Source organism: Hirundo rustica, chromosome 5 (genome assembly GCF_015227805.2).
Source record: "Hirundo rustica isolate bHirRus1 chromosome 5, bHirRus1.pri.v3, whole genome shotgun sequence".
Lineage (NCBI taxonomy): Eukaryota > Metazoa > Chordata > Aves > Passeriformes > Hirundinidae > Hirundo > Hirundo rustica.
Window position 1 is genome coordinate 7,361,491 of NC_053454.1, and position 15,239 is coordinate 7,376,729.

Consider the following 15,239-nt stretch of genomic DNA (forward strand, 5'->3'; position numbering starts at 1 on the left):
AATAAAAACATGCATGACAAGAAGAGAAAAGCAATACATTTTCCTCTTATAGCCCGCTCCAACTCTTTTACCCCAAGGCAAAAGAGCAGCCTGGAGTCAATGGTACATCCTCAGGTGTTTGGAGCTGCTGTACTTGCATTTGTTTCACAGTGAAGTCATGTTCTATGAATATGTCTTTGGTTCTTCACGTTTGTTGTACGCAGAATAACTTCAGCAGAAAGCTAGTGATGGTTTCATTTATTTTAGCTAGTCCAGCCTACATCTTCTGTCCAGGCTTCCACCTGTTTTCTTCAGCCCACAGACATTGTTGGGTCACCCAGAGTCACATAAATTTGGTTTATCCCTGGTTCTGCTCCTTATATCCTGTTCTTGCTGGATCTCATAGGGTTTGTGGGCAGACTCGTAGGAATAAATAGTGAACTTGTCAGAACACAGTTATTTCTGCCAGATCACCCCTCACCTGCACTGGGTGTTGCAATGAGCCGTGTGGAGGTCTGTGCTGTTTGTTGTGATGCACCTGGTGGGGTCGACGTGTTTGGGTTGCTGTAGGGTCGCAGCCATCTTTTTAGATCAGCCAGAGACCTCACTGTCTTAGCACAGCGGCAAGGGGAAGATCTGGGCACATGGAAGCATCCGGAGAGCAAATAAAATAAATGTTTCTTTTTTAAATGCCCTTTCTGTCTATGACACCTGCTCTTACTTATTCATCTCCATTTCTTTCTCCCTTTGCAGAATACTTGAGGAGCGAGACCACCTTTCTGGAAGAGTTGGTGTTTGGAAATGGAGATACCATTGAACTTTCCTGTAACACACAAGGCTCTTCTGTGTCAGTTTTCTGGTTTAAAGATGGTATTGGAATTGCACCTACCAACAGAACTCATATTGGACAAAAACTGTTGAAGATAATCAATGTGTCCTATGATGACTCGGGGCTGTACAGTTGCAAGCCAAGGCATTCCAACGAGGTCCTGGGAAACTTTACAGTCAGAGTTACAGGTATGTGCAGAAATACAGCTGTTCAGTGATTTTCTTTTTTTTTTAATTTTTGCCCTTTCACATGTTTAGCACAGCTGGTGGTTTGTGGTATTTGTCTGTCCTTGGAAGGACTGCACCTCCCTGGTAACTCCTGACAGTGATTAGACCGGCAAAACATACCAGTTGAAGAATGCTTGCATGTCCATACCAAATGTTGAAGCTTGATGTTAATACTGGGAGAGACTTAGAAGAGATGCCAGTCAGATTAAACCTCAGATCCCCCTTAACACTCAAATAGATGCTAGGCTGCCTTTGAAGTCTTTTGTGAGTGAGTGAACTGTGGCTCACAGGGGGTTAAATGGTGTTTTCCATGTTATGTGACAAATCAGTGGCAAAATTGCACATAAAAGCTGGAAGTTCCTGAAAACTGTTTCTCTGTTGTGGCTGGTAAATCTCTGCTCTCTATCACAGTTATCACAAGTTGCTAGCTTGTTTTAGAGGTAGCTTATCTGTAAACTGTGTATATCCAAAATATGTCCTTCATGAAAGTTACTGGGATTCAGACATTGCAAACAAGTGCTGTTTAGCAAAAGCACATGCTGTCATTTGCTTGGCCATATTTTTTGTGATGGGGATGATAGAACAGAACAGCTACAAGCTGTCCAAGCCTGGATCACTAAACACAGAGTGCTAGAAAAATCTGTTGTTTCTAGATAGCTAACGAAAAACAAAGGTCATTTTCATGATTTCAGGCTGATGCATTGGTAGATGGATACTCAACACTGTGAGCAGATAAAAAAACCTCCTGATCACAGGTTGAAAGCCTGAATTTTCAGGAGAATTAGCCCCTTGTGGATCTCAGGTTTTGAAAACTTTCATTTGCCCTTGTACTGTTGGAGCTTTTTCAAGAATCCTTGAATAGCAGGTCCTTTCTCCAAAAGTTGAGATCCCTCAAAAAATAAGAGTCTGTCTGAAAACCAAACACAGAGATGTTTGTGATTGTGAATCACATCCACTCTATAAAGAGCTTTCTTTTGCAATAGGATTTTGTGTGAGAGAAAACCATCACGAGAATAAAAGCTTGTTTCACCAAGCCTTTAGCAACATCTGCTTTTTATTGAACTGTTACTGGAGATTGCTGTGAATGCTTCAAGGTCATATCAATTAAATGGTTAAAGAAGTATTTGGTCCTTGAAAGGCTTTCTTTAACTAGGTACGATTATTGGAACTATCCAGTGAACTGCAGGTTGTTAGAAATGTTACTCTCTCTTTTTTCCCTAAGTGACATGAAAATGCTTTTGAGTTCAAGGGGCAGCAGGGAGGCAGGAGAGGGCAGCTGGTTACACGCTCAAATGAAACAGCTGCCAGCCCCAAAAGTTTGTAAAGTGAGAAATTGTTTTTAATGGTGGAAGGACTGATAATCCTCTGCTTTTAAAAAGTTTAAGCTCCTGTATTTTTCCTCTTCACTAATAATAGCTAATAACAGCTTAAGAACTAGCGAGTAACCTGAACCTGCTTTCTGACAACATTATGAGTCTTTGATTCTATTAGCCCACTGTCATTATCACCAAAGTGCTGGTAATGTGGGAGCCTCCTTTTTAGCTGTCAGCAGCACTTGTTTGAAACTTTGAAGCCCTGCTTTATGTGGCAATAGTAGCGCCTCTCATATACTCAGATATTTCTTCATAATTAGTATTGATTGCTCAGCGTGGCACTGCAGAGATGAGATTGTGATCGGAGATTTGTGGTTTGTGTCCCCAGTTCTTAAAGGTAATGCCAGCAATTAGCTCAGCTATCTGGTCAGGTGTTCATGTGGGTATCTGATGTTTGGGGCTGGAGTTGTTCTCTGCATTAAACTGGTTTAAAGCTGTACTAACAAACTGGAATTGCTCTGACCTGTGCTCTTAAGTGAGCAGAACTAGGCTAGGTGTGTTTGGAATAGCTGATTCACACGTGAGTTCCATTTTGAGAGATGCTTCCAGGTCCTGGGGGCATGTCAGGATTTTGCTACGCAGAGCCATGAGATTTGAGTCTGCAACAAACTGACTGTTCTGCAGTGACCCTGACTGTGCACAGGGTGATGTTTGATGCTGGCAGCAGAGCAAGTAGGTGCTGGAGCCGGCATTCAAGGGCTGAGAACCAGGCTGATTGTTAGCAGGCTGTGATCTCTAAAATTCCTCCCTTGACAGATGAGGGCTTGAGTGTTTTGCTAGTTTACAAAAAAAAACATACTGTCCCCTTAAAACCTGAGCACTTGGAAAGGATCATGTAGAGGCTGCATGCCCAAACTGATATCCAGCACTGTTGGCAGAAGCTCCATTTCTGCAACCATTTCGTGCACAGAACAGCCTTTGGATTTAGTAGCTAAGCAGCACCCCTGTGATGAGCATGGACTGCAGGCTGGTACCAGCAAACCGAGCTTTCAAAATACTCAAGAACAAGCATTGCAAAACAGGTGACTGAACAAATTAAGTCCCTTTTCATTCATAAATAAACCCTTTTGAGCAGTTCTTGCCAATACTCAACAACTTCTGCAAAGGATTACTGTTTTAGAAGATGATAAAGAAATACCTTGTAATTTTTAGTCACCTTTTTCAAAAGGTGATGTTTTAGTAACCTGAATAGGACAGTAGCCATGAATATGGGATATTTGGTCTTAAAATCTAAGCTGCACTTCTCATCTTAAAAGCAAGCAAAGTCAAAGACTTCCCTCAACATTGTGAAAATGTTTTTGAATTAGTTTAAAAATTGATTCTACTCCTTTGGTCATGATGGATTCCTTGGAAAGCAGAAGTAAACTATAGTCATGTGTTAATATATGGGTAACCAAATCTGGGAGCAGAGCTGAGAAGGTGCTGATTTCTCTGTCGATGCTGGTGGGGATTTGGCTCAGTTTCTGCCTTCGCCAGGACTTGAGTAAACCTGCTGGATCAGCCAAAACACCTAAACATCCACTTCACTTTCAGCAAGCCCCATGGCATTTCCCTAGTTCTGCTGCCAGCAGGACCTCAACTGTGGATTTGCAGTTAGATACGTGCTTAAAGTCGTCCTGAGGCTTTGCCAAGGAGAAGGTGCAAAGCACCCTGCAGTCTAAGGCAGGGAGCTGTTTCCTGTGTTGCTTCTGTGGATGGTGAAAATGCCTGGAAGGCCCTTCCAGATTCTGCAGGGAAGAACTACTTGTTGTTACATTTCCTTCTTTTTCCCTCCTTTTATCCCCTCCCCACCTTTTTATTTTTCCATTTTTACCTCCACTGTGCTGGTCAGAAAACAGTAGAAAACTCAAGTGCATCTTTCAATCAGGGATGTTCTGCCTGGCTTGGTCTAAAGCAGCACTTTACATTTCTGGCCACATGCTGAACACTCATAATGTTTCCTGTTTTCTAGTATTTAAGGCCAAGTTCTTTTACCACTGTCTCAGAACATATAGGCTGCTGGGTTGATAGCATTTTGCCTTTATTTAAAAGAAAATTTTCTGGAGATTATGTAATACCAGTGGTGCTAAATCTTCCAGATGCTGAACTGTACTAAACTGACCTGTGTGAACCAAATCAAACACTGAGCTGCTACTTGATAATGGCATTCACATTTACAGTAGTCACTTGATGGGAGGAAGAGGGACTGAGCCTTCATTGCGGACAGCTTGGAGAAGGTGAAATGTTAGACCACATGAAAAGAAACAGTTCAGGATGTTTTGGAGAGATACAGATGGAAAAGTCCCACCTGTTTACCTGTATTGAGTTACAGCCTTGAGGTGCCTCTGGGGGAGGAATATAGCTAAAGGGAACTGGTTCGTGGAATAGCCATCAAAACGTTGATGGAGAGAGGTTTGATTGCAAGAAGTTCAAAAGTTTTGATCTTAGTGTTTGAACAAGGAGTTAATGAAGGGAGAGGTGGCAGGGGGATATTGAGTTAAAAGAAAAATGAAGGGAAAGTGAATTAGAAATGCTGACATGTACTTTAGAGACATGGTAAAATAGAAAGTGTTCAGAGTGAATGCTAGAGGGAAGGAAAAAAAGCAATCAGCTTGTTCTGCAAAAAGAAATTTTCTGGTTTAGAATTTCTTTTGTATTTATGAGGAAGAGAGCATTTCACACAGGGAGAAGTATTTGACATTGGACCATGTTTTCAGAGTGCTGGCAAACTCAGGACACCTCTCTCCCAGCTGAGAAAGCTCCTGTCCACTTGTGCCTGGCCCAGCAGCATCAGAGGGGTGGGCTGGTGGAGCTGCAGGGAAGGGTGAGCCATCACTTGGGTGTCCTCCCTCGCTGGAGCCTGTGACACCAACAGCCTCATCCAGCATGGTGTCCCCACATGCCATCCCCTTCCTGCTTCACTTCTTCCTTGTCTCTTTGCAGATTCCCCTTCGTCAGGTGATGATGAGGATGATGATGATGAGTCAGAAGATACAGGTAGGTTGTTTTTCTGGGGTACAGAGGCCTTTGAAGAAGCTGTGGCTCCCAAGCACTGCAGCCCATCTGGGTGTTCATGTAGTCACACAGCATCTCTCTCTCTCTGGGTTGAAATCAGTGACCTTAGGATGGAACCATGATGAAATTTATATAAAAATTTAGAAACAGCTGCCAGAATGGTATTGCTGCTGTGGAATCCTACAGCAGCAGTACTGTATTTTTGAAGACTTGATGCTGAGGATCTGAATAGATGAGTAGTTACAAATTCTCCTGGCATGTAAATCCAGACAAGCCCACTTACTATATATATATATATATATATATATATATGTATGTATGTTTATATTTGTTTTATGACACTGATGTTACATCAGTTTTATACTATTTCAAACCTTGGCTGCTTTACTTTTAATTATTCTGATTCTGGTCCTTACCAGCATCTTGACAGAAGTCAGAGTACAAAATGTACACTAGCCAAGGCCCAAATTTACTGATGCCATAAGAGAGAGAAACCTCTTTGGCTTTACTGGCTTTTTCTTTCACTCCTGTGAGGAAGAGAGTCCCAGGGCAGTGCCTGGTGCTTTCACAGTGAATCTGTTTCAATCCCACTGCTGCTTTCTTTAAGTGCAGTAGCATTAATCAGGATCATTACAGGCTTCAGAGGTGTTAGTGTTGTGTTCTATTCTGCTCTTTATACTTCTGCAGAGTGAGCTGCCCATGTGTATGTGTTTTTAATAAATAAATGTCTTGCATTTGAACTCCCAATCGTCTATGTACATTGGCAGAAGTTCAACATGACTGGAAAATCTCTCCTGCCCATAGCATTAGGCATGCAGGACTCTTTCAAACAGGTCTGCTGCTGCAGTGAGTTAATGCTGCTGTGTGTGCAGTGTGTGGACAGTAATGGTGAGTTACAGTGCCAGGAGGCCCATCAGCAGCAGTTAGTGGTTTTCTGATAGCTTCTAATCAGGGGCCAAATCCTGCCAGGTGTCAGGCACCTGTGCAGAGGTGCTCAGGGCTCCTGGTCCCTGCTGAAGAATGGTACAGACATAGGGAAAGTCTGGTTTGGTCAGGATTTTTTCCTGCTGCAGAGCAGCTTCTGATGAGCACAACTGATAGTTCTGTACATTTTTTAAATGTGGTTTATAGAGAATTCAATCTCTTAGCAACAGGTATCACAAAACATCAGCTGGCTTATGGTACAGAAAGACATTTTTCTTCACTGAAAAGGAAAACACACGTTTCACCACATGTATTTATAGCCTGTTTTCTGGGTCTTCTTGACTTTGAGGCTGTCTCTGTTTTTAGACCTGAAGGTAATGGCTGGCTTTGCTTAAAGGTCTAGTTATAAAAAGTTGGATTCTCTTCTGCTTTTAAAATGGTTGATTAGCTTAATGTGTCAGTGCGGTGAAACCTCACTGCGTTTCGTGACTTGGGTGTGCTTTATGCTGCTTTCTTTGATGTCAGATCCTCCACTTAACCCTCAGAGGTCTCCTGAGTCTGGAGAGCTGTGTTGTTAACCCTGGTACCACCACTGTCAGGACAATCCCCCAGGAACAGGGGCTGAAGGACCATCCCAAGCAGACACACGCAGTGTAGCTAGTGCCATGTTCTGTGGACAGCCCAAAGACCCAGGTCCTCTATCTCCTGTGGCAAAAATGTGCCCTACTAATGGGGTGTATGAGCCCCTGCTTGGGCATCAGACACAGCTGTGGTCTGTAGTTAGAGGAGGAAAGGCCATAAATGCTTTCATGCAAAAGAAAAATACTACAGACTCCTAGGACGGTTAGGGTTGGAAGGGACCTTAAAGATACCTAGTCAGTGTAACTGATAGTGTTTCATATTTAGGGGGAGTCAATCCATCCTGGACTGGCTCACTTGAGTGTTGCCACACTGCATATCACTGAATAAAATCCTTTTGTCCTGGCCCCTCGTGATGATAAGTTACTTTCCTGGCTTAATTGTGTTGTTCAACAGTTTCTCTTCCTCATATAGTGGACAGTTTGGGAAGCTGATTCCAATAGCATTATGAGTTTGAAGCCAATCTTGTTGATCTTAAGGGTTGGAAATACCAAAGTCCATGTGGATTATCCTGCTCTGCTCACTCTCAGCTTCCTCTCTGAAGGGCAATACAGAAACAGGGCATCCCTTGGGGATGGGCGGCAGAAAAGAGAGAGGAGAAACTTCAGCAGCTTCAAATCATCTCATTTGTTGCAGCCTTGTCACAACCCATGATCCGCCTTTGCAGAAAGAGGCTTTCTAATACCTCTGTTCTCTACAGCTGTTTTTGCTGGCCCCGAAACAAAAACAAAACTCCCTTTTCACACACTGTGCTTCTGCCCCAGTGCTCCCTACCCCTCTTGTATCTGTTTGTTTGGAGCCCCTGCTGCGCAGCCCCAGCACCTTCAAAGAGCCCCCATAATCTCCAATTAAATCTGGCTCTGTCCTCGGAGGCGTCAGCTGGGGAAATTACACAATTAGGGTTGATTCTGTCTGCCACAGAATTCGGTGGCAGCTCCTAATTGCTAAATGAGAGCTTGGCTGTATTAATTATTCCAAGTATTGCTCTCGGTGTTTTTTTTTAATTGGTCATTCCAGTTGGATGGGTGGCCGGTGTCTTTGACGAACAAAACGGACCGTCAGGCTTAGTGTTTGATGATGGGAAAGGGCTGGTGATAATGTTTGCAGGTCCCTTTTTTGGGTTTTTTTTTTTTTCCACACCTGCACATGCAAAACTGTTGCTGGTAATTAATTTAGAGAGAGCTGGTCTAGAAAATTTTCCTGTCTTTCATCCTTCCTCTTTTCCCGCTCCCAAAACTCTCTGGAGCTTTGCAAGCTTTGCTTGAAAAGAAGAGCTAGCAACATTTTCAGCCCCTTAAAAAGTGGTAATGAAAGGACTCAGAGGGCAGAGCAAAGCAAAAGCAGGGATGTTTTGTTCGCTGCTCCTGCAAGTGAGAACAAAGGCACTGTTTTCAATGTGTAGACGCTTTCTTCCAGTTCCAGTTTGACTTGAGAGCAATGCCCTGTTTGAGTCTTGGCACAATAATCCAGGGGTGCCCAGCCCTGGCAAGCCCTGAATCTCACAGAAGAGCACCCAAATGAGGGAAAGCACTCAGGGAAGAAGTTGTGTCTAATTGCAGGAGGCAGGAGCGAATCCTGCCTTTGCTCCATATGGAGAATATCCCCAGCTGGAAACTTTCCTGGGCTTCACCTTGCTCACCTCTGATGTCCAATAGCAAAATCCCCCTTGGCTTCAGTGACAGCATTTGCAGCCAATAGGTTGATGGATCTCCTATGAGATTCAAACTCATCTTTTGAGTGAAAAAATGTGATAAAACGTCACCCTGCAGCACATGCATGTGTGTAAAAGGGAGGAGCCCCCAAAAGCAAAAGGAGGAACCTGGTCTTGACCATGTGATGTAATTACACCTCAGTGCCTAGATAATTGTCACCAACACCATTAAATGGGAATTGCTGTGGGCAGATATGTTAATCAAACAACAAACATCAGTTATTTGGCTGCCCTCCATGGTGGTGGTAAAAGGGGACTTTTCCTGGCCTTTGCCATACCCCTCCCCTGTAGCCTGTTAACCTCATGTAAAGTCCCCAGAAATCAGGGTACATTGCCAAAAGGAAGCCTTTGGCCAGGAAGTGACCCAGGCTTCAGAAATCAAGGAGCAGGCATCTCCCAGCATGGTTTCTGGAGCCCTCTCCTCTCCAGCCTTCCCAACACCACCCCAGGTGTCCTCTGCATTCACTCCTCTGCTGCTGCCTGGGGATTTGCTCAGTCTTTGCTTGGTTTCTCCCCTTCCTTCATACTATAACATCATTGTCCTTTTACCATCAAGACCTGTTCTTCCTTTAGCAGTCTCACCCACTCTTCTAACATTTTTTTGGAATGTTCCCCATTTTTATGCAGTTCTACTATTTGGAATGGTAGGTGGCTGCGTGATGTCCCATTTCATCTCATTTTTATCATGTAGTATTTCAGACCTCTCCTGGATGTGTGTTCACAGCAAAGTTTGTAGCTGGGATTTTCCGGGAGCATGGGAATTGTGGGGATTCCTCCTTTTGCTGATGTTTGTGCCAGCCACACTCCTGCTGGATCCGGTGCCATCCTGGCAAGAAAAGGGCCTTAAGCAGTTTCGTTATTTGAAAAATGAGGCGTACGCGGGATGGGTGAGCACAGATCCCTCTGATACGTGGGGCTGACTCTGATAGGCATCACATTGTTGTGCAAGGCAGGCTGAGGGCAGATGCAAACCCTCAGTACTGGATTTCCCTCCCTGGGATGGTGATACTGAGGCACCTACATCCAGCCATCCCACTGCAGAGGTGGGAAAGCAGATGGGACATGAGATGTGCCCAGCAGGGCTGTCTCTAGCACATGGAGGGGCATCCTGGATGGAGCTCCTGACATCCAGTTCCTTCTAGACAGGAAGGAGGGGAAAACATGAGGAGAGTGTTGGCAGGTGCTGAAAACCAGTGGGTGCATGGATTGCCTTGGCTGAGCTGTATGATCTCTCCTGCAATATCCTTGGAGCTGGAATGCAGCAGGGAGCCTGCACAGGGCACACTGGGGACTTACACCAAGGTGGGGTCAATCCTGGAATTGCAGTGGGATGGGTATCATGCAGTCAAATGCATCGGGGCTGAGGAGTGCTGGAGAAAGGGAGCAGCTCCCATGCATCTCAAAGGGATGCAACAAGAGGGAAAACTTTGTACACCCTTGTCATTAAGGAGAAGGGGATTACAGGGGCTTCAGAGTAGCACTGAGAAGGAGCTGTGATGCTGGGTGGTGTTTCTGGGCACTGTCACCACTGCAGGAGAGGCCAGCAGCGAGGCTTTCCCAGCGGCTTTGGTGGCCATTGTGTTCTCCATGGCAGTTCTTGGAGGACCAGTGCCTTCAGTTTATCTTGGCCAGAAGTGCACATACCTCTTCAACTGGTTCTCCATGTCTGAGAGTTCTTCCTGCCCAACTGGAGGAGATGCCATTTACACTTCTTGCCCTCCTTGCGATTTTGCAGCCCAGACACTCCCCCATCTCCCTTTAGCCTTGGTGTGGAGCACAGATCTGGAAGGGCCGGATATGGCCCTAATGTGGTGGGGGAAACACAGCATGTGCAGCTCTGCAGTGTTTCCTTAAGCAGAAATGAAAGCTTGGGAGGCTTTTTTTAAGAACTTTTTCTTTCTTCCCAGTATAATGAGTTTGCCGTTGCTGCTGCCTTAATTTGGAGTTAATATGTAATGTTTGTAACACAGCCAAGGAACTGTACTTGAGGCAGATTATAAAAAGTATCTCATGCTAAAACACCAGTGTGTTTTAAAATTTATCCCTGTTCAAAGGTAACATGAATCTTTAAAACTAAAATCACTCGTACTTAAAGAACATAAACATGATAAACCAGTTTGGCACTGGCGTGTTTTTTTCTTTCCTTCCCTTAAGGAGGCTACACTACATTTGTAATCACTGAGGAGGAACATTTTCCAGTGCACTCAGCTCATAGTTTTTCCCTGCTCCCTTGCTGGCCCATCAACATTCTTTTACAGTTCTAACATCTTTCTGCTGTTTATGCTTCTTGGCTACTAATGTCCCAAAGGTACATCTGTATCTTTTTACACGCTGAGGCCAGATTCTCATCCTGATCTGGGATAACTCTACTTGTTGATTTAAAAGCAGCCACTTTAGATTTATACAGGCATTACCAAGACAAGAACCTGGTCATGAACCTTTCATCACAAAACTGAAATGCAAACACCCTCTCTGTCTACAAGAATCATTTAGCTGGAAAGCATTTCTGTGTCATTTATCTTAACTGCAGCAGGTAGCAATTTAACTGTCAATCTGCACATGCCAAAGACTCCTCAAATGCATCTGCTCACCAGCTGATACCCTCTGCAGCAGCAAGGGGCCTGTTCAGCTTGGGTTTTCCTTTCTCAGGTGTCCCCTTCTGGACCCGGCCAGATAAGATGGAGAAGAAGCTGCTGGCAGTTCCTGCCGCCAACACCGTTCGCTTCCGATGTCCGGCGGGGGGGAACCCAACTCCTTCCATCTACTGGCTGAAAAACGGCAAGGAGTTCAAAGGGGAGCACAGGATTGGGGGCATTAAGGTAAGGTCTTGGTTTGGAGCTCAGTTTTTTTATTATTTCTACCAACTAGAAAATTATATTGTCCAGTGATTAAAATGGGTAGCTTTAAGGGCACTGTCCTGACTGTGTGGAAGGTGGTTCTTGCACTCTTAGGAATTGCTTGGCGCCGAAGTGTTAAAAAGGACTGCTGTCCTTTGGGATCAAAGGCTGATTCCCTCTGAGTTTGTCTATAGTGGTCAGTCAGGGAGTAGGTAAAAATGGGGCTGGGTTTATGGTTGCATGGTGAACAGGGCTGAAAAAACAGGAGCAGAAACTTCTGTCCTGATTTCTGGAGATGAGCCCAGTGCATTGAGATGTGTTGGACCAAGCCATAGCTATTCTCAGCTCTCAAAGAAACCCATTCAGTCTCCTTTGAAGGTATAGGAAAGACTTCACCAAAGAGCTGTATCATCATGCTGGTAGTCATTAACATTCTTGTGGTATAAATCACTGACCCTTGGTCAAGTGTTGGATTCCCTTGTAGCCAGAGTAATAGCATCTGCTCCTTGGCTGCTTTCTTCTCCCTGCTTCCTTTCTACCATGAGGTGTTCTGGAAAGTGCTCTGGCTCATGTTTATAGATAGAGCTCAGGGACACAAAACTCAGCTGCAGTCAAATTATTTAATTATCCAGAAGTCTCCGTGCTACTTTATATGATGAACTGTGGCAGGATTTTAAAAGGAAACTCAGCTTTTCTAAGATTTTGCTGCTGTTGTTACTACTTTGTCCCCTTGAGGTCACAGTCATACTCTTTTTCTGATTTTATTTGGGGACGATAAAACTGTTGCAACTGATTATAACTCATTATAGTAGGAAGGACTCTTGAGCAGCAACTTTTGCCTGCACTCTGCCAACCCTGACATATCCCTGAACTCTGCTGCTAAAGGAGGGAAAGGTGCCTCGTAGGAAGGCACCTTCATCAGTACTCAGAATAGCTGTGTGCCGATTCCTGCCACATCCGTAGTGTTTTGAAAGGGGCCTGGGCACGCAAAGCATGCTATGCTCCAGAAACCAGAGAAGGATTCAAAAAAAGTCCTCCCTCCCAACAGTCTTGGGCTGTTTCTTTCCTGTTAGCTCAGACCTGTTCCTGAAAGAGCCTTTTGTGATGGCTTCAGGGAAGCCTTTAAAGCTCCTTCCTCAGTCCTGTGCCTGCTCCAGCCTGGATGAGGCCAAGAACACGCTCAGGTTTGGATCTTCTGAAAAGCCATGGAGGGTAAAGAAATGGGGAGGCAACTCCTGCGAGTAAACTGCTCTTCAGCAGAAGACATTCACAAAGCACGAGCATCTTTTACTAATTGCGGAGTGTAAGGATCGTCCTGAAGGGTTTTCAGCCTTGCACGCACCATTCCAACAGCTTTTTACTAAACTGTGTCACATCAGCTGCACTAAATTATGCCTGCAGAAAAAAGAAATCTGAAGCTGAAAGCAATTCCCTTATCCACTTTCCAGTAGTTTTAATCTATCTTTGAGTTCAAATTGACACGTTTCATCCTCTGAAACATGTAGTGAGACTTTGGCATCGCTGTGCTTTGTTTCTCTGGGGGCACCTTCCAGCAACAAGTCAATGCTTAAAAGAGCTATTGAAGGCAATGTCAGGACAATTACAGGAAGATTGGTTTAAGCTCTCTGTCTAGGTGTAGTTCTTTGTCCTGTTCTTGACATAATGACATCTTTCTCTGTAATTTTCCTTCCTTTATTTGCTTGCTTTTGGTCATGAGCCACAGTTAGATATAAGTAATCTTGTTTAAATCTCATCCAATATAAATATACTGATAGATATCAACTGAGATTTGAACCAGAAAAGGAGATTGAAAACCTGCTCGGTATTTCATGTATTTAAGACTTAAATTCCCTGTTACAACTTAACTTCATAACAGGATTAGGCAGCTTGAAAAGAATGGGCAAGATCCAGATCTGGCAGAGTTTGGTTGGCTTACTTCATCTCAAGATCTGGTCTTAACCCAGAAATCCTTGAGCTGGGAATGTTCTAATTTGTTTTCGGTGTGTGAAAGAGTTTAAATGTTGATTTTGAGAAGTCTGTTGTCAGCAGATGAAAGCTGACCACTCTTCCACGTCTGCCCCTTGCACATGGCATTTAGACCCATGTGACTGCCTGGTATAAAGCCTGCAAGAGAGAAGGGTGAGTGTTGAAAACATGATGGGCGGGCTAACCTGGTTTTGTTACAGTTCATTCTTAACTAGTAAAGAAAAGAAATTCATATGACTTATCATATGAAATTTCCCAGAGAGCATTAATGGTTAAATCCGTGTTGGAATCTCTAATATCGTAAGCCTGTGTGTTAAATGACCTTAGAAGGGAAGATTGAGGGGGAGGGGAGATGGAGGATTATCCCTTCCCCAGACCATTGCACTGACTTGCATACCAGTCTGGCAAACACGAGGTTCCAAGTGTGTCTGCAAATGTTTGTTTCACAAGGAGCCAAGAATGACAACACCAAATAAACCAGAGGGATTTCCAGTATCTCACCCACTTGATTAATGCCCACACTAAGTCACTTCATGTTTCTAGTGTTTTATCAAGTGCAGTGACTATCCTAACACGAGAATTATTATCTTTTGCCAAAGGTTTTCAAAAGTAAAAATGTCTTGCTAGGTTTCCAAACAAGTTCTGCCCCATGTGTCTGTGCCCCCAGGTTCTTTATTCTGAGTCTAAAGTTCCCATCACAAACCTGACAAAGAGAAGTATTTTGGAAGTGTCATAAAATGTCTTTGGAAGTGCATCCTTAGTAAAACACCTAATTTGGACCTGGTTTTAGAATACAGGTCAGACTAGGGAGTCATCCATGTGACTGGGGCCCCATTTCCTTGGAGTAGCTCCTAGGGGTTCCATGCAAACGTTTTGCAATGCTGAAAAGCAGATTTAAAGAAGCCTTTAGACACAACTATGAGACAAGCCAGTATGGAAATGAGACACCGAGCAGCCACAAATTTGCACTGAAACTTCCGTGATGGTCTGGTATGTTCAGCTATGGGCTCGGGGTCCAGGCTCTCTGTTCTTAGAGCTTCTCTTACTCTGTAATTGCCACACATTACAGAGATGCAGCAAGGGGTTGTAAAGCAGTTGCTTTACAAAAGGCGAGATGTTGGTTCTGCTCCTTCATTGAGTTCCTCCATTTGTGCCATGCTGGGTGGGCAGAGGTGCAGTCAGAGCTGACCAGGCACCTGCCACAGCTGAGTTGTCTGTACAGAATGTTTGGTCGGAGCCTCCTGTTAGCAGTGCTCTGAAATGAAAAGAAATGCCATATTCAGCGTTCTCTGAAAAATGGGGGGCTCAGCAGTGCTGTTTTCAGGGCTGCAGAGGTCTTCAGATTGTTAGTGACATTTGCTTGCTTATCTTGCGATAAGCTGCCTAGTCCTATGGTTTTAAACCTGCTCTTTGCAAAGTTCTGGCTTTGATTGCAACTTGGCCCTTTTACGGAAAGCATGTGGATGCAATTTATGTGCAGCAAAAGAGGTTAAATGACTTCATATTTGAGTTCACCTGCTGCAGCAAGAAATCTCCAGGAGCAATTACACCCTTGTTTTTTCCATCAGCCCTTGAGATTCTGTAGTGCAGTGTTATTGTAAAACTCCTGCTTCTGTGTCCTTGGGGTCACCTTCGAAATGTTTAATAAAGTTAAATGTTCTGCTTTGGGCGGCAGAAGGCATCAAATTAATATCCAGAGATTTGGAGAGCTTTCATATGCTATGCACCCTGAAGTAATTT

General features: G+C 44.1%; 1 protein-coding gene across 3 annotated transcripts in view; it reads left to right on the forward strand.

The window, feature by feature from the left end:
* Positions 1-15,239, forward strand: part of FGFR3 (fibroblast growth factor receptor 3) — a 55,012-nt gene that overhangs the window by 20,020 nt on the left and 19,753 nt on the right. For all 3 annotated transcript variants that reach the window (XM_040064290.1, XM_040064291.1, XM_040064292.2), the window contains exons 2-4: positions 733-996; positions 5,331-5,384; positions 11,326-11,495. In XM_040064290.1, coding sequence (XP_039920224.1) covers positions 733-996; positions 5,331-5,384; positions 11,326-11,495 — 488 coding nt within the window. The remainder of the gene's footprint in view (positions 1-732; positions 997-5,330; positions 5,385-11,325; positions 11,496-15,239) is intronic.